Genomic DNA, 18,693 nt, shown 5'->3' with positions numbered 1-18,693 from the left:
GAGAAGTTAAGTAACTTACTAAAGGTCACACAGTAAGCCAACTCCACTGGCCTTTACCCTCAAGCACTCTGACTGCTGACCCATAGTCCTCCTGCCTATGACCTGGGGGCACTCACAGCTCGGGGAGGCTGGCCCCATGCTGTTCTGAGACTTTGTTCCCAGTTGGGCAGCTGGGTCCTCTTGGATTTAGGTAGAGGGCAGGCTTTAGTTGTTCTCAACCTTCTGGCCCTTTATAAGTACCTCGTGCTAACCGATTGCGCCACTGGAGTTCCGGCCGCCCTTCTGGCCCTTTAAATACAGTTCCTCAGGTTGTGACCCAACCATAAAATTATTTTCGTTGCTACTTCATAACTGTAATGTTGCTACTGTTATGAATTGTAATGTAAATATCTGATATGCAGGATGATCTTAAGCGACCCCTGTGAAAGGGTCGCTCGACCGCCAAAGGGGTCGCGACCCACAGGTTGAGAACCGCTGCTCTAGGATAAAATTAAGTTATACTCTTCCTCATACCACGTAAAAAAAATAATTCCATATAGCTTAAAGGCCTAAAGAAAAATACTACAAAACCAGAATAGCAAAACCCTACATTTTAGAACTTTAGCGGAAGAGTTATTTGACATTTTAAACATGACACATCTAAATTCCATGAAAATTAAGAATTTGAATTTTTAACCATTAAAATTGTTTATATTGTTTTTTGCCTTACAGAAAAAGTCAAAAGACACATGATAATTGGTTTAAAAAAAGCATGTGTTGTATATACTATAAAGATTAATTGCCCTGATATACGGTTCTCTCAAAAATTGATTTAAAAAAGGCAAAAGGAAAAAGAAAGCAAAAGGGAACTGGGCAAAGGGTACACGTCCAGTGATACCTTTTCACTGTCACACACTGCCCACGAAGCTTCTGGTGTTTAACATGTAGACAAAGTGCGTGTTTCCATCAGAGTATTGATAGAAGGTGTATCTCCTCTCTCGTGACCTTCTCACATTCACATCCTTCTCTGCCTGTCGAGCCCCTTGGCATTTGGCTCTGATTTCCTCGTGGTGTATTGCCTTTGGTAAACCTCACATACCCAATAATCACATCCAAATTTTCCTTTTGACATTTCCCTCCTCTTTCAATTCTTCAGCCAACTCACAGCAGCCCAGCTGCCTGCCTCTTGAAGCCAACGGCTAATGCTCAGAAGGCCCTGTGCACACAGCAGAAGGCCCCACCCAGCTCCAATTCAGTATTTCAGCTGAGCCCTACAAGGGAAGGACCACAGCCAGGCTTAGAGTTTAGACGCCAAGTTTAGGAAAGGCAGCTGCATTGTTCTTACACGCACCGGAATATAAAGCACTTGTACGTCACAGGAGCAGATGAGGAGCCGCTGAGATGATCCATGAGACACATCCAAATGATAACAAGCAATGGGACCAGGTTTTCTCTTAGAACCACACAATTCAAAATCACCAGTGAGCAGCGGGAACATCGGGTATGACTCCTTTCTCGCTAGATGGAGAGAGCACATTTCTCACCAGCTCTCATCCACTATAATTACCATTCCCAGTAAGGGCATCATTCAAAGCCCTGCCTTAAATCACATTCCCAAAAAGCCCTCTCTTGTCTTAGACTCACCCCCTAATTTTCAGCTGCCAGTTCCTTCTGACTTGGTAGCACACTGTACGACTTCTTTATATCTTTAATCACAGTTGTAATTAGCACCTGCCACCTCGACTCGAGCATAAACACAATGAAAGCAAGTACCACATCTATTTACAAATTAGATAAATACACAAATATAGGTCCCAGTATGTGCTATTGTTGGCTGGCTGGAACCTTGAGATAGTCGTCACCTCCATTTTCAAACCTCCATGATTGAATATTGTGAGCACTCCCAATCTCCATATATTTATTTTAAGTCATTTACAACTACTATTTGATGTACCAGCATATTATGTATATTATAAACATACAAAAATTAAAATCAGGATGTGATAAAAATAAGGGCTAGATATATAATATTTTTTGGAGCACCCTACTTTGGAGACCCATTTTTCTGAATGACAATGAGTCACCCAAAATTAAACTGCAATCAGCTACATGGCTGTCAAGCCAAATTTTTTCAATATTCTTTAACCAAAAGCTTCTGTTTTAAGACAAAATTCTCTTTAATCAAGGTTCTAAAATACACGAGAGGGAGGCAAAGAAAATAATTTGCAAGCAATTGAAAAGTGGTTTTCATTCTAAAGTTTTTTTTTCCTTTTAGTTTTAAGGTTGAAATTACTGGTTAGGGAGAGAATCAAGCATCCATAGATCATGAGTGATGTCTACCCAAAAAGTGAGAAGTTCAAAGTACTAACAGTCAAGTAAACACTAAGGATGAGGGATTTCACCTGGCAGTAGAGTGGTAGAAAATTTATGCAAAGTTCCCTCTCAGTCCATCCCCACAGAGGCAAGATGAAATAGCCCTTAGTCTTCTTTGGCAACTTAAAGGACATTCAACCTGACTAGGTTCTGATTGTCACTATTATGGCAGTTTACAAAGCAAATATTTTTCCCAAATATCTTTTCAAAATATAATGGGCTGGTTCAGGCTGGGGTAAATATATCAGAGTGGAATATATGTAAAAGCATAATGGATTCTCCTCCAGTTAGTTCAAATGCTTTTTCCTGACCCATTGTATTAACTTTTAAATGAAAATCCAAATACAGATTTAACCATACTGTGGTATTGAGACCACCAAGGGGTTTCTATTTGAAAACCCATCTCGTTAAATACACATATCAGCATGATGCTGGTTGTTTCCGGTATTATTTTAAACTGAAAAGCCTTAAGCCCCTCTCCTGCATTTTATAGAGTCCCCAGGATCTGCGTGACACGCGGCAAGGCAGCCGCTCTGACCATTTAATGCTTCGTTGGAACACCCCAAATCTCATTTTTATTCAGAAATAAAAAATGAACATGCTGTTTTACTTTGTAGTCATTAGTTTGACCCTGAGTGTTATATTTATTAAATTTACTGACTTTTGATTCTTATTTGCAATGCTTCTAAAGCAGTTTTGGCATAAGGCAGCACAGAAGACAAAGACAAAATCCTTGCTATAGAGTTGATTTGTTTTTGGTCAGGGTGGGGTGGGGGTGGGGACCGACACATGTTTCAAATTACTTTTTCTCGAAATATAAAAGTTATTTATGCCTCATTTAGAATGAGTAAATACAGAAAAAAAGTATAGCGAGGAAGAAAAATCTCTCTCATGCTATCACTTGGTCATAATAAATACTTACTTTTTTGGAGCATTTTCCCCCTGGTATAGTAAACTATATCATATGTAAGAAATCAGAGTTACATTTGAGCTCCTACTTAATACAGCTCTGTATCCTGTTTTCTCCCCACTTCACACTGTACCTCAAGCATTAAAAACTATTTGTAAACATTTACAATGGGCATAAAGATTCCATAACATGCACTATAATTAACCTTTCTCTTCTTGTTGAGCATGCAGGTAGTTACTGAAGTTTTGATTAAGTAAATAAATGGAAGGTGAACACCTTTCTCTGTGCACTCTAAACCTTTTCTCACCATTTCAGACAATTCTCTTAAGAAAGCTTCTTAGAAATACAACTATAGAAAATATTAATGCTGGGAATCACTTGCATTTATTGAGTTTTAAGTGTTAAGTTTTGTCCTAAGCACTTTGCATATATGAACTAATTCAATATTAGTTCAATCTTACAGATGAGAAAAGAGGCACAGAGAGCTGAAGCACTGTTTCCAAGGCCATAGATATCACCAGCAGCGCCTGGAGCCTGTGAGCAATGCTGAGTCCCCGGCCCTTCCCCAGCCCTCCAAGCTGATTCTACATTGTTCACAAGATCCTCTGGTGATTAGTTTGCACATTAAGGATTTGAGAAGCTCTAACAATACACTCTGTAACCTTGATAGATCTTCACTACTTTAGTAAAGAATACAGATAAGAATAAGATACAGCACCTTTCTCTCAACTTTCTTATAATCAGAAAGGAGAGAGAGGATGTGCACAAACAACCATAACACCCAGCGGTATGTTGGACCCATGATAGGCACTCAGTAAATACTGTTAACAGAATGAATGAGATATTGTCTTGGAAAGAAAAGGCAGGATGAGGGGCCTGTATAGTTTGAAATGGGGAGGATGGAAGCCAAGATAACTCACATTAGATGCTATTCTGCCTCCATCTTATCAGTAAAGCTACTTTGCTCTTATTAGTAACAGGTGTGGAATTGGAAGGGAAGGTTAGGCAGGCTGGGGGCTTGAACTAATTGGAGAGTTTTTAGAAGTGATATTGTGGACAGCAAACTACCAGAACAAACTAAGCTTCTAGGGAATAAAACTTGAATGTGATGAGGGCACATTTTAGACAGAAAAGAAGGTAGACTAAATTTACTCCTCTAGGAAATACCAAAGTGGTTTTCCTATCAGTTAATATATTAAGATGACCTTCCACTCCTCCTTAGCAAGTATTTTCCTCTGCTTCCATGCAGAGAGCCTGGACTCCCCCATACCTGTCCTTCTTTTCTGCTCTGTAGGGCAGGGGCTGACGATCATTTTTCAGCAGCAAATTTTTAACTATTCCAAATAGTTCGCTATACAGGCTTGTCCCAAACGCCCCTAACCTTCCCCATGTGTACCAACTCTGATGCCAAATACATTACTATCACATCATCATACACATATTACATACGTTCCATGGAAATATGATTGTTTATAATAGGACCCCAACCATATCTTATTACAAGTCTTACATCCTCATTACATTCACAAAAAGGAGCCTAGTATACATTTGGGCAATTCACAAATCAATCTCATAAGAAGAGGACAATCTGAAAAGTAGATGGGGGAAATGAAAATATAGGCAATGAGGTCCCATGTACAAATGGTTGCAGATTCTGTAACCAGATACTGATAATGGTGATAAAATGTGTGATCACGTAGAAGTTTCACCTTTTAGCAGTTGGTGATCTAAGACTAAAATGCTATAAAAGTATCAAGAAAACGAAGGTGGAAAAAGAGCAGGAAGAGGATGTGTTGATCTAACATACTTACATTATCATTTTTTGTTTTTGCCAGGTTAGGTCCTTGGATTAAAACATGAGCCCTCAGAAAGCAGACTCTGCCTCTCTTTCTACTTGAAGATTCTTAGCCCTACTTGGGATTAATACATGATGGCCAGATAGTCATCACTGGTACTCCTGGTACTTGGTCAGGAGGATGGGAGGACTGGAAAAATAGAGGAAATGGTACCTCCCGTCCTCAGGTAACTGACAGGAGGAGGGGGAGGGGAAGCCATTCATTTGGCTAAGAAACACTTAGACATTTTCATAGATCTTTTACTTAATTCCCCAGGAAGACAGAAGGTAATGGAAAGGGAATCAATTTTGTAACAGGATGTGTCTACATGAGAGCCTTCCCAACTAACATTAGACATAATAATTTACTGAATATAATACCTGATATTATATTCCAATTTACAAAGTACTTTATCATTTCAGTCAATGCTAGAGAAATACAAATTATGGCCGCCTCTCCCTTATCCTCTTTCTTCCACTGCTGTTCCATTTCTGTCCTCGTTCATTTCATGTTGAGTTCCGGAAATTTTCTAACACAAATTTTCATAGTTAAGTATGTATTCTTTCTGCTTCCAATCCCAGCTTGGTTTCTCTATCAGTCAGGGTCCCAGGAGAAACAGAAATTTGCTCAGATGATGCAACTAAAGAGACTTGAACAAAGGAGCTATTTACAGAGATGTGGGCAAAGTAAGGGAACAGACAAGGCATGCTGAAGCTCCCAGAGATGAGGGATTCCTGGGTCTGAAGGGGTAAAAGAAGGGAGGCAATGACCTCCTAGAGGGCAGGGAGAGCTGGCGCTTGGCAGCTTGTCCAGCAGGAGCCATTATTGTGGAGGCTAGTGGCTACTATCAGAGCTGTCACTGAAACCAGGAGGGAGGGATAGGGAAGAAAGACCCCTACCTTTCTCTCTTCCTGCCCTTCATTCAACCGCCAGGTAAGGGAGCAGACACAAGCCACAGAGGTACAGCTCAGAGGCACGGCACGGCGAAGAGAAGAGTGGAGAATGGTTGGGGGGATTTCTGACATCCACCTTGCTTGACTTGCATTTTGGCTTCCTCAGTGCTTATTTAAAGGTGTATCCTCACCCTTTTGTGGAACTGTACTAGACTGAATGATGAGAGTCCACGGTGGCATGTCTCAGGTAACATGTAACATGAGGAAACATGGCATGATCCTTAAGAAAATCACGGAGCTGGGTTCATGGTTCCATTACAGACTCATCTCTACCATCAGCTGGACCCTCAGTAATGTTTGGTGATCCCTCTGAAGGTCCAAGTTATTTCTGTCAGGAACATTTTAAAATTAAATTATCTCTCCTGTTACTAGGTCCCCTATTCACTATCTCTTCATGGGACCAGGACTTCTCCTCTTCCTTTACAGAGAAAAGAGAGGCCAGCTAGCTTTCTGTCTCTCCAGAGACCTAACTTCATCACTTCATCCCTCTATCCTCTTTGTCTACAGTCTCTCCCTCTCTTCTTATTCCTACCACTTCCCAAGTATAGGAAAAACATGGCCATATTTTAAGACGTGGAAGCTAAATAACAAAACCCCTTTTCAAGTCACTACTGACTCTCCACCTGTATCAATACCCTCCGTTCATGAATAAGTTATTGAACTTAAGGTCTACACTCCTTGCTAATTTCCTTGCAGCCCAGTCATTCCTCAGCTTACCATATTCTGGGTTTTACTCACCACACCAACAAAAGCACCACTGATAATATTGCAACTGATTTCTTAATGGCCAAACCAATGGATACTACTTTGCAGTATTTGAAGTGACTGACTACTTCCTTCTTGGATCTTTTTTTCCAGGGTTTCTGATAATTCCTGGGTATCTTACTCTCTTTCTAGGTCTTTATACTAGCTTCCTCTCTGGCTTTTCCTCTCTGTATTCAGTTTGAGACTCTCTATGTTTTTCACATAATGAGTGGCCCCTAGGTGATGCATCCTACACTCAATGTTTCAAGAAATTCTGTTTACAAATCAGTTACTGGAACCTTTTTCACAATCAATCAATCAATCTCTCTCTCTCTCTCTCTCTCTCTCTCTCTCTTTCTCACTTCTGACCCATCTATTCAATTTATAGGCACCTAAAACTACATATTCATACAACTACTTAACTTCTTGGCAAAGAGCTCAGTTCAGTTACTCAATTCTAAGTATCACTTTACACAATTTTCTCTTTTCTCTCTTCTTTGATTACCTAATTGTAGAAATTCTACCTCCTAAATATTTCTTTAATTGGTTACCTCCTTTCCCTTCAATTCTCACTGCAATATGCCAGGCTCTAATGCATATTAACATAGTCACCATAACATCCCAGTCTTCAGTCTTCTTGCCTTGAATCTTCAGCCCTCAAATCTTCCGTTTTCAATGCTGACAAATGAAATTTTCATTAAAAAACAAACTAACTATTATCTCAATTCCCTGTTTAAAATTCACCATTAGCACTCTGTCACCTTGGGAGAAGTCAGAACTCCATGGGACATAGGTATGAAGCCTTACCTCCCCTCTCGTTACGCCCATCAAGAGAAATACCCTTTAGGTTAGCCATACTCAGTTGCTCCAATTTTTTAGACTTCACCAAGCTCTCTCACCTGCAGTTCTTTGCACATACAATATATTGCCTGTGTCTGGAAAGACTTAATTTAAATTCTACTTGTTTTTTTATGACTGAGATCAGGGCCATGTCCTTTGGGTATGAATAATTTAAAAGAAAAATGTAAAATACCTTGGCTATTTAAGAATCCACCTCAAATCCCTGTTTGTCTTTTAAGATTCATTTCCCATCCAAGAAACCTTCTTTGACCTTCTCTCCACCCTCTGTCTGGATTAAGTGACCCTCTTCTGCACTCACCCGGCACCAAGAGTATTCTCTGTGGGCACAGTGACCCCACAGTTGGAACTGTTGGTTTACTTGCCTGAGTTACTCATTACGACTATGCACATGGACTGCTCTTTTATCTCAGTAGTCAGACTTGTAGAGGGCCAGATACCTTACAAATATTTATAGAAATGAAATGAAATCCTTTCTCATTAAACACTTCTCAGCCTTGCCAACTCACTTTACTTCAACCCTGACAACTCTAGGGAATATGAAAGAGTAAGATGATTTCTGGACTTACCAAAGACACTTTTGTCAACTAGAAAGAATGCTGTGCACTCGACTGATCTGTTTCAGTCCTCACCCCATCACCAGCTCTGTAAATCCCTTTACCTTTTTTGGAGTTCTTCTTCCTCATGTACTACATAAAGGGGTTGGGCTGTGATTTTTAGTTTGTCTCCTCCAGTTCTGGCAGTCTAAGAAACCATTTACAGAATGAAAGCGCACACCAATTTGAAGTGCAAAAATCTAAAAGCCTATTTGGGTGGATTGTTTCTTCAGGAGAACCAACTGGAGGGGAGAAGGCATTGGTAATCATTAAATATCAGAGTGACCACTGAGAGAGAGAGTTTGTTAGTGATTTCTCAGTATGCTTTCCCAGATCTGGCCTTCTGGCTAAAGACCATTATTATATTGTCTCCCTTGCAGCTAAGGCCATCTAACATTCTGGCCAGTAGGGAGTGATGCTTGATGCTCTGAAAGGAAAGAAGAATGACCATTCTTCCTTCTTGAGCCGTATTTGTGAGTTAAGTGTTGAGCCATATTTGTGAGTTGAGTGTTGAGTGTAGTGCCGGTTCTCTGGCACTACCCAGTATACCTGCTCTGTATTTTTACATGAGAGAAAAATAAATTTATTGTTTAAGCTATTGAGTTTTGGGGTTCTTTGTTATAGAAAAAAAGACAAAACAAAATAACCCTACAGTATTCTTAATAACATAGTAAAACATTTTTTACATCTTAGTGTCTATTTTCAAAGTACAGTGAGTAAAAGAACAAAGATGGTAATTTTATTGACAAGAACCAGTTATTAAAAAGAAAAGAGAACCAGTTATTAGAAGTTTGCTTCAACCTTTAATAACGTAGTTAATTTTTCAAGGAAATTTACTATAGTTCTTAAAATGAGATCCTAAAGCTTTCTCTTCTGTATTCCACTTTATCTTAGAGAAGCGAGGGCCCAGAGGCAGACTGGGAAGGCATTTACTGGGCAAAGCAAATTCTAATCCTACAAACCAGTTATCTACTGATTGATCATAATGAAGACTCTAAAACAAATCTCTGAAAGGGTTTTGTTTTCTGTTCAGTAATTCCACTTACAAAGACACAAAAACATGAAATGCTTTTGTAGCTCATACAATATGAGCTGTGAAGTTATGAAACATTAACAACCTTCATTGCTTTCCAAGGGTGGAAATCATTATGCTAATGGTATTACCCAGAAAGTATCCTGGCGCCATAAAATAAAGGCTCCATTATCAGATTGGGCTCCAAGGAGAGAGTGGCCCAGAAGCATTTGAAACCCTCCTGCTTCCGCTCATTCAGTGGCAGGGGGATGCCGGTCCTCAGGGAGCACAGTCTGCGGTGACTTCAGGTCAGAGGAGGAGAGAGCTGCAGCTTGCACATCTGACAGGCAAAGCAGGAGGCCCCGACTCAGAGCACGCCACAGGGAAGAAAGCTTTTGTATAATCAACCGATAAACAATCAGTAATTAGGGGTTGCACTTCGAGCTAGTGCATAAGGAAAACGAAAAATATTCTACCGTGAATAAGGGCCAAGAGCAAAAAGGAACTTCCAGAAGGCACTGGGGAATGATTCCATTTACTATAAATGAACTGTGGTGGAAAGGTTCAATAGTGACCCAAGAAACTCTCCCCTCCCCCCGAGTATATCCTTCATAGTCCCTAATGCCCCAAATCTGTCTCTCACACCTTCCAACCTATTCTCATCATTGAGATGGCTTCTTTGTGCTTTAGGTCCTTAGTATGAATGGGGCTGTCTGCTGTGCTTGTTAAAGATGAGCACTGCTGACGCTATTTCTCAGACCTGACTTCCCAGGGCTTTCAGGGCCAAGGAAGAGGGCAACAGAGGCAGGTGAATCAGAGGGTTTGATTATAGAGGCCGTGAAAGCCAGGCAGAGGATTCTGGATTCGATGGAGTTGGCAATAGGAAACCAAGTAGATCTTTGAGCCAGGAGTAACCCAACAAAGGTCTTATGTTAGTGAGAGCATCAGTATGAGAAAGAACTAGAGATTGGTTAGGAGAAAATTACTTTTTTGTTGTTGTTAATCCTCACCTGAGGATATTTTTTCCATTGATTTTTAAAGAAAAACATTTTTATTGAGTTTAGAGAGACAGAATCATCAATGATGAGAAAGAATCATTGATCGGCTGCCTCCTGCACACCCCCTACTGGGGATGAAGCCTGAAACCTGGGTATGTGCCCTGACTGGGAATTGAACTGTGACTTCCTGGTTCATAGGTCGACACTCAATCATTGAGCCACATTGGCTGGGCTCCACTGATTTTTAGAGAGAGTGGAAGGGGAGAGACATTGATGTGAGAGAGTCATCAATTGGTTGCCCCCTACACATGCCCCAACCTGGAATGGAGGTACATGCCCTTGACTGGAATCAAACCTGGGACCCTTCACTCCACGGGCTGACACTCTAACCACTGAAAATACTGGCCAGGGCAAGGAGAAAATTACTTGAATCTAGGCTAAGATAAAGAAGTCCTGAACATAACTAGTGACTATTAAAAGGGAGAGGAGAGAATGGGTCACTTTGTATAAGAATGGAAGGAACCAGAGAGAGATTTGATCTTTAGTAATGAAATAAGGGGGTGATTGAATGCTTGAAATAAAACTCATCAAAGCAACAAAAACAGTAAAGAATATACCTAAACCCACAATTTCCTATCCAAATCACGACCCTTTTCAGACTGAAAGGGGACATTGCCAATTATTATATCTGGGACAGTGTTGGGCAAATGACAATGTATGGCCATCCTACCTGAAAAGAGCTTTAACTATCAACATGGAAGGTGACTCCCAGATTCATACCACCAGCTCCAGGTTTCGTAAAGTTCAGAGTACTTAAAGGGAGTCACCATCAGAGGATAAAAGAATAAAAAGCTGCTGTTGAGAGACAGCGGTCTAGCCAGAGCGGTAGGGTGGAAACACATGTGATGTCCCTGAACTTTAAATCTGATCTACTGTCACTGTATCTCTCACAGTCCTCTTCTCTTCAATATGTCACATCCCAACTTGGGGCCTCTTTGCCTACAGGATTTTGAGGACCAAACAGTTTTAAAAAATCTTATTTCCGTTAAGTCTAATTTCTGAATATTTATATCCTGTTTCCATGGGTAAGAAGGTAACTTGACAAATAACTGGGGTGCGTGGGATGGTAGCAAGTGAGGGACAGGGGTAGGCGTGTGGCTACAGCATGGACACTGACTAATCAGAATTCACCAGCTGGTTGGCTGTAATCAGCCTGCACTCACCTATGGTCATGGGAAAAAGGCCGAGTCATTGGAGCTGCTTCCCCTGAAAAGGTGAAGAAATTGCTCAGAGACATGAAAGGGGTCTTCTGGAATGCAGGGCTGGGTGAGGAAGGAGGTGGCGGGAAGCCTCACAGGCAGATCCATGTGGGTTCAAGTCCCTAGAAGCAGTGCTGGTGGCAGGCAGTCAGTGCTCTCTCCACCTCTAGCTGAGATGCAGCAGGTGAGGCCCTGGAAGGATTCCCACACCTCCCTCTTGGTTCATGGAGCTCTCCTGTTAATCCCACGATAGTCTGTCATCCATACAGCACTTACATGCTGTATGGTAAGGTTAGGTGTGGGGATGGCTATGTTCTGTAAGCTCTCAGAGGACATTGGCCCTGTTAACACTTTTGGCGCAGAGTAAGCGTTCAAATACTTGTTGAATGAAGGCACACACTCACAGCCACTTTCTGTGTTACTGTGTGTGTGTGTGTGTGACAATCTAAAGTTCCTTCATTTTTCCATCCCTGTGGTCTCTGCCTGCTTTTCTAATAATGATTTACCCTCAGTGACTCATCATCACCCTAGAGAAGGGACCGAGATTTTAAACTTCCAAGTTTATCTACACAATCTACTCCTTTCCTTTATTAACCGGAAAGGATCAGTTTCCCAAACAAGATTAAACATTCAGTTTTCCTTTTTTTAATGTTAATTATTTTTATTTGAGAGAGAGAGGGAGAAGGAGAGAGAGGGGGAGGGAGGTGGGGGAGAGACTTGTTGTTCCACTTATTTATGCATTCATTTATGCCATCCTCTATGTGCCCTGACTGGGGATTGAAGCCAAAACCTTGTTGTATTGGGACAATGATCTAACCAACTGAGCTACTTGGCCAGGGCCCATTTAGTTTTCCTTAAAAACAATTGTTTTCCATACCTAAATGGGTGGCAGAGTGAGAAGTACTAGTTTGTGGAGTCAGGTGGAACTGGGTTAGTTAGCACTGAACTTGGGTTACCCTGCCTGCACCTCATTTCGCCTATATTTACCATGGGGATACCAAAAACTGCATAAGGTTGTTGAGAAAATTACTATTTTTATAAATGTTTATGTAAATTATTAATAAGGATTAGCTATTTTACCACCCTGTTAAGTGTTTAGTAAGTGCCAACATCCTCACAAGAACTTGATGACGAAGGTTCTAATATTATCTCCATTGTCCCAGAGGTTCAGAGAGGTTCAGGAACTTGCCCAAGGTAACAGAGCTACGAAGTGTGGGAAAGCAGAAACTGAAACCCAGGCACTTGAACTTCAGAACTTAAAAGCATTGTCACATTGACTCACATGAAAAAGGTACCAAATAAGTAGTTCTCAAAAAAAAAACCCTCGCCACTGTAAGTCCGCATTGACAGAATGTATTGCTTTGTTGTCTTACATCTATCTTTTATCATCACTAAAAAGAAAATTGACCGTAATTGCATGTGATTGGGAACATCCTTATGTGTCTGCCCTCAGTATAGTAAATCACCAGGTCTGCTTCCAGGCACACGAGGAGGTGAGAGAAAGGCGAGGACAGTGCTGTGTGCCTGTGTCCACTCACGGACTGACGTTTGTTTATCCGGGAAATGTTTGACTTGCATTGGAGCCCTCTGACACTACAGGATCAATACATATGATTTGAAGTCAAGTTATTTCCCACATTTCGCTTACTTCTTTTTCTATGTATTTTGCGCTCGATCTTAGCCAAAAGGCCGAGAAGTGATTTTTCTATGTATTTTAAATCTCCCTTCTAAATGTGTGATTTCATCTAGCTATCCAAAAAGGCATTAGCTTTTGTCAGATTTTCCTTGAGGTTTCTCTACAATTCCTCCCCCCAAGACACTTAGATTTGCCATTAACTGAGCATCCATTATACAATTGATACTATACAACTGTCAGTTTGTGGAGAAGGAGGACTGAGCCGAAAGCTGCTCTCGGGGGACATGCTGGTCTGCCCTCAGTGTTCTATTTCTCATTCATGTGCAGAGGCCTGCGAATGATAATCCCATATTATTAGATTCAACCAAGACCTACAAAAGTATTTTTCATAAGACTGCAAGGAATAGGGCTGCTCCATAATTATTAGCAATAACACCGGAACAAATTATGTAAGGGATTAAAAATGAGGTGGTTTAGAACCGCAACAAAAATATTGCTAAATACTATTCCATTATGTCATTCCATCAGGTTCTGATTCACTGAGGAGCTAGGCCTGCAGAAAGCAGCTCCTGAGTAAATAAAGCAAAAAAAAAAAAAAAAAAACACTCCCAAATTTATGCATTTTCTTTGGTGATGAGAGAACAACAGCGGGTAAGTAAACCCCCCCACTTTGGAGGGTGAGTGTGCTTTGAAACGTGTCTTGTTTGGAGAAAGCTCTAGGCTTCGACTGTGATGGACAGGTAAGCCTGCCTTCTTCACTTTCTCATGGTTGTATCGTTTTCGTCCCACTTCCAGATGCCTGGTAATTTATACATTGGGACTAACTTATTATGTAGCATAGCAGCCAAAGAGAAAATAGCAATTATTACTTGCATTGCAGAATAGAAAAGGTAGTGCAACTTCCGCCAGAGAGTCCCAGTGGCTGTGATTCCAGAAAGAAGGGCGCCAACATCAGCCTCGTTTCCTGGGAAAGTGCGCACACCTGCGCAGCTGAAGCGGGCCTGGTAACCAGCCATGGAGGAGTGCCACACGCTGGCATAATTACAGAGAAGGTCAGGGCGAGCGGAGGAGTGAGGTCCTGTGTCACACGGCGCACCTACACCTGTGATACATGCTTATCATGTGGCCTGAGTCAGCTAGGACAGTCACAGTCAGTTCCTCCGCAACCTCAGCCTATACGCTCAGTCATTAAACACGGGCCTCTTTCCCCAGAACGCCAAGGGCGGCGACAAATGACTGGACCCTGTGTGTCTAGGAGACCAAAAAGCAGCCCTCAGATGTTCACTCTTCTCTGTTTTTCCTGGGAACAGTGCGGTGGAAAAATCTGGGATTGCATGACCATCACGGTCCCCATCTCAACAAATACCCCACCCCAGCCTCACCCCTAAAACCGAGGGCAGGTTCTGAAAATGTCCCCTGGGAGCACTCAGTTCAGAGGGACTCCAAAGGCAGAGCCCAGGTTCTTCAGGAGAAGGCAAACAGCTCTTTTCCAGGGTCACGCTTACACATGCTCTTTACACTACCCCTGGAAAGGACAGCTTTGCTTTAGGACACTGGGTGCTCCCCAGTCATAATCCAGATCTACATGAAAGCTGTCCTCAACTGGTAATTATTGAGCCATAGTCGACGGCTTAAAAAGAGATTTAAGACACCGGTTTTCCCGCTCTGCAGAAAGGAATTGAACTAGAGGAGCTATTTAAGGTTTTGTGTATTTTTTTCCAGCTCTAAAATGCAGGAATGACATAATTTCCAGATTCAAAGAATGACCCCCTGCAAGTTTGAGCAAAGCACATGCTGTATGCATATCTTCCCAGCAAGCCTTCGGGACCATAGGACGTGCATAGTCGCACACTGCTCTGTGCGCCCCGTGCCTCCTCATGAAAGGCACTTTACACACAAAGCACGCTGACCCACAGGGGGAAAATGGATTGTTTTCCCCTTCTATGTTTCTCCCTTCAGGAAAACGCCCCTCATCTTACAGTTGGCTACTTTTCTTCTGCATATTTTGAGTCGACTCATTTGCATCACTCAGATTTGGAAATCTTTCTAATGACCACGCTAGGAGCTAACAAGCATTTAAAAAAAGCACACTTAGTGCTTAAATGAATCACCGGTGAATTTCAACCCACTGCTCCCGCACACAATGCTAAAGGAGAAGCTCTAGTTTTCATGTCATAATTCACATGGTACAGCAGCATCCTTCCCCCACTACCCCCACCCCCAGCATCCACCAAGGCAAATACTGCAAATGCTGCCCTCAGATACTGCAAAGACAGAATGCCATTCACCATGGGTCCGCAGGAGAGGCTGGCACACTATGCAAAGTATGGGGAGCTAGACTCGCACCCTCCACATTCTCTCAGTGGGCTCAGCCAACGAGCTGGGGACTCACACACATTTTACTTTAGGTGACCAGGAAAGTATTCAGGTTCACACAGAGACCACCATCCCCACACCAGCCCCCTCATCCAACTAACAGCCGTGCAGGGCATCAAGGTTGCTGCACTCACCCGGCGTAGCGGTTGCTGTAAAGGTGGCTGTGCCCTGGTTGCAGGATCTTCAAAAAGATCAAGCAAAGAGGCAGAGAGGCAGCTGTCCGGCTCCTGGGCTTCCCGAGGAACTTCATAGCGTTTCAGTGAGAGGAGCTGAAGTTCGTTCCAGCAGGCACCCGAGGCTGAAGGGGGCTCACAGCACCCCCTCCACACGCCCAGGGTCTCTGAGAGGGGGTGGGGGGGAAGGCTTGGGAGTGAGCAAAATGTGACCCTTCTTTCCAGCCACAGGATTAAAAAAAAAAAAGTTTAAACGGCCGAGGAAGGAAAGTGGCTCTTCAGAGAGGTTCCTGCCAGCAGGCACCTGAGGCTGAAGGGGGCTCACAGCACCCCCTCCACACGCCCAGGGTCTCTGAGAGGGGGTGGGGGGGAAGGCTTGGGAATGAGCAAAATGTGACCCTTCTTTCCAGCCACAGGATTAAAAAAAAAAAGTTTAAACGGCCGAGGAAGGAAAGTGGCTCTTCAGACTGGGTCTTGGGACAAGAGCAGCAGCATACACAGCCCAGCCCAGCCCAGCCCCTGAGCCGGCTCCTTAACCAGGCTCTCCTGGAAGGGGCTGGGCCTCCCCCGTGCTGACTCACGGCAGGGGCTTGCTGGGTGCTGCTTCCTTTGGGAAACTCCTCTCTGGTTCTTTTTGTTGTTTGTTTTTTGCTTTCCATCTTCAGGCACCTAACTTTTCTGACCAGCCTTTCTTCTTCTATAACCCTCTACAGCAGAGGACCCGAACCTAATTGCAAACACTTTGTTTGAGGATGCGCTAAACATGCTGGCATAGAACATTCCAGGCTTAATGTTTTGATCTACCATGACCAATCTCTACGAATTCCACATCCTGAAATGCAACAGTGGAGAGCCTTGTGAGTATGGGCGCAGGGGTAGGCTGGGGCACCTGGATAGGAACAGCCAGCCTTGGTCCCGTGTTCATCTGTACCAGGAAGGGGTAGCTTCTCTCCTGGGCGTCAGAGAGCTCTATGGTCCATCCACAGCATCAGCACCCAGAGCCGCGGCTATTTCAGAGGTTCTCTTGGGGAACAGGAGGCCTCCAAGTGCTTTACCACCTTCTCTGCACATTTGGAATTACGTAGGGAGCCAGGCCATTTAAATGAGAATTCCCGGGTGTGGGAGCGGTCGTGTAAAGAGCTCCTCAGGTGTTCAATAGTCGGTCACCACGCTGGTCTTGAGTGGGCTTCTCAAACTTGAACGTGCATGCAGATCACCTGGGGAGCTTGTTAAGCCGCAGCTTCTGAGGCAGTGGGCCGGGGCTGGGGCCTGAGATTCTGCAGTCTAACAAGCTTTCAGGTGCTGCTCATGATGCTGGTCCTTCAGCCAAACTTGGAAAAGCAAGGTTTTACTTTAGAATGAGGTCTATTTTTTCTTCTTCTCTCTCCAAAGTACGGGTGGAGGGCGCCCTGGAGCAAACGATTTCCTTCTTGTTTTTCTAATGTTGGTAATGAAGAAGGCCTTTTTTGCCTCCACTTGCTCTTACCAAATATACTAGAACACATATTTGGAGGCACGTGTTTTGCTCCAGTAAATAAGAACCGTGTTATCTAGAGTGCCTCCTGTTATCTCCTGTGTCAAATCCTGATCATATGATGGAACAGAGTGTGAGCCAGCATCTATCACATTCACTCACATACTTTCAAATTTCATGAAGAGTCGTGGCCAAGCACTCCTGTCCCTCCGGTATGATAGCCAGAGCACCTGTTTAGAAGAGAAGCACCAACTCCCTCCCCATGTTCTCCACCTGGAGGGCTAAACCAAACTCATAGGAGGTTGGTCCTTAACAGAGCTGAAATGGTGTTCCCTTGAAATGAAACTCTACAGACCAGGTTGTCTTCATCTACCCCTGGATTTGTTTAGTTCATCTCTTCCTTGAGTCCCCTCCCTAACACCTGCCATGCCCTCTATGGTGGAGCACACACAGCACATGGAGTTTGTATTTGTCTGATTTCCTCATAAGGCTGCCTTCTCCTTGAATGCAGAACTGTACCCCTTTCACCTTTGTGTGCACTTCCTTCTGTCTCCTAGAGGAAGCGCCATGTTCACTGAAGGACAAAGAACAATGTTTGTTGAGTGAATGATAAACCTGGGAAGGGATTCATTCAAGAAGCACGTACTCTGTGGCTTCGGTATCCAGAGAGAGGAAAGGACGTCAGGGTGGCAGACAGCTCTCCAGATGTCTTTGAATAGTGGGAGTTCCCAGGTCTCCTGGTTTTATTTCTTGTTGGTTTATGTTGTTGTTTTCTTCTTCCTGACTTCATGGCCCAGTGCCTTGGTCTCTGTAAGCTGGCGAGGTTGGTCTGCAAGGCTCCCAGCGATGCTTCCTGAGGCTTTTTGATGAGACCAAGAAAGCCTACATAACAGCCAGTGAACTGTTGAAATAAGAGGTTACTGTGTAAATAAAACACTTCTTCTCTTTGCATTTCATTATGTCAGAACAATGTATAAATCTGTCATATTATATCACAACATTAAACTAGGAATGTTCAGGCTCTGACTGGGGATTAAGCTCATCCTCAAATCATTCTGAAGGACTGGATCCAGTGAGCATGTTCAGCAAAGGCCCTCCAGACCCTGAGACCAAGGTAATAATTTCCTGGACCATCAAATATGCAAGAGACCCTGGTGACATCCTTCCACCGTCCTAAAAACCCAGATCAAAGAGAGGTTTTCAAACAATAGAAACCATTCCTAGCAATCTTCCTCTGCTTTTCTAAGGACCAGGTTATCTGATCAAACTTCTCTGGGAGTAGATAAGCGCCCATAAAATGAGTGATAAATGGAGTCCATTTAGCAAGTGGGAGGAGAAGAGAACAGTTTTTCAGATGAAATTCAAAGATAAGAGTCCCGTTTTTAAGGCACTGAGAGGGAGTGAATTATTAAACCAGTTAGAGATTTGAAGATGGAAAAATGAGAATTTCTATTTATTGGCTATGCCCTTGTCATATTTTAGTGTAAGAGTGAATTTTATTAAAAGAAATATTAGCA

At 42.9% G+C, this 18,693-nt stretch overlaps 1 protein-coding gene across 1 annotated transcript in view; it reads right to left on the bottom strand.

The window, feature by feature from the left end:
* CPA6 (carboxypeptidase A6) overlaps positions 1-15,779 on the bottom strand; it is a 199,946-nt gene extending 184,167 nt beyond the window's left edge. Inside the window, exon 1 of the mRNA XM_006756910.2 lies at positions 15,664-15,779. Coding sequence (XP_006756973.1) covers positions 15,664-15,779 — 116 coding nt within the window. The remainder of the gene's footprint in view (positions 1-15,663) is intronic.
* Positions 15,780-18,693: the final 2,914 nt, after the last annotated feature.

This window comes from Myotis davidii, unplaced genomic scaffold (assembly GCF_000327345.1).
Source record: "Myotis davidii unplaced genomic scaffold, ASM32734v1 scaffold393, whole genome shotgun sequence".
NCBI classification, from domain to species: domain Eukaryota; kingdom Metazoa; phylum Chordata; class Mammalia; order Chiroptera; family Vespertilionidae; genus Myotis; species Myotis davidii.
The sequence above is the reverse complement of the archived record's forward strand: the minus strand, read 5'-3'. Positions and strand labels throughout refer to the sequence as shown.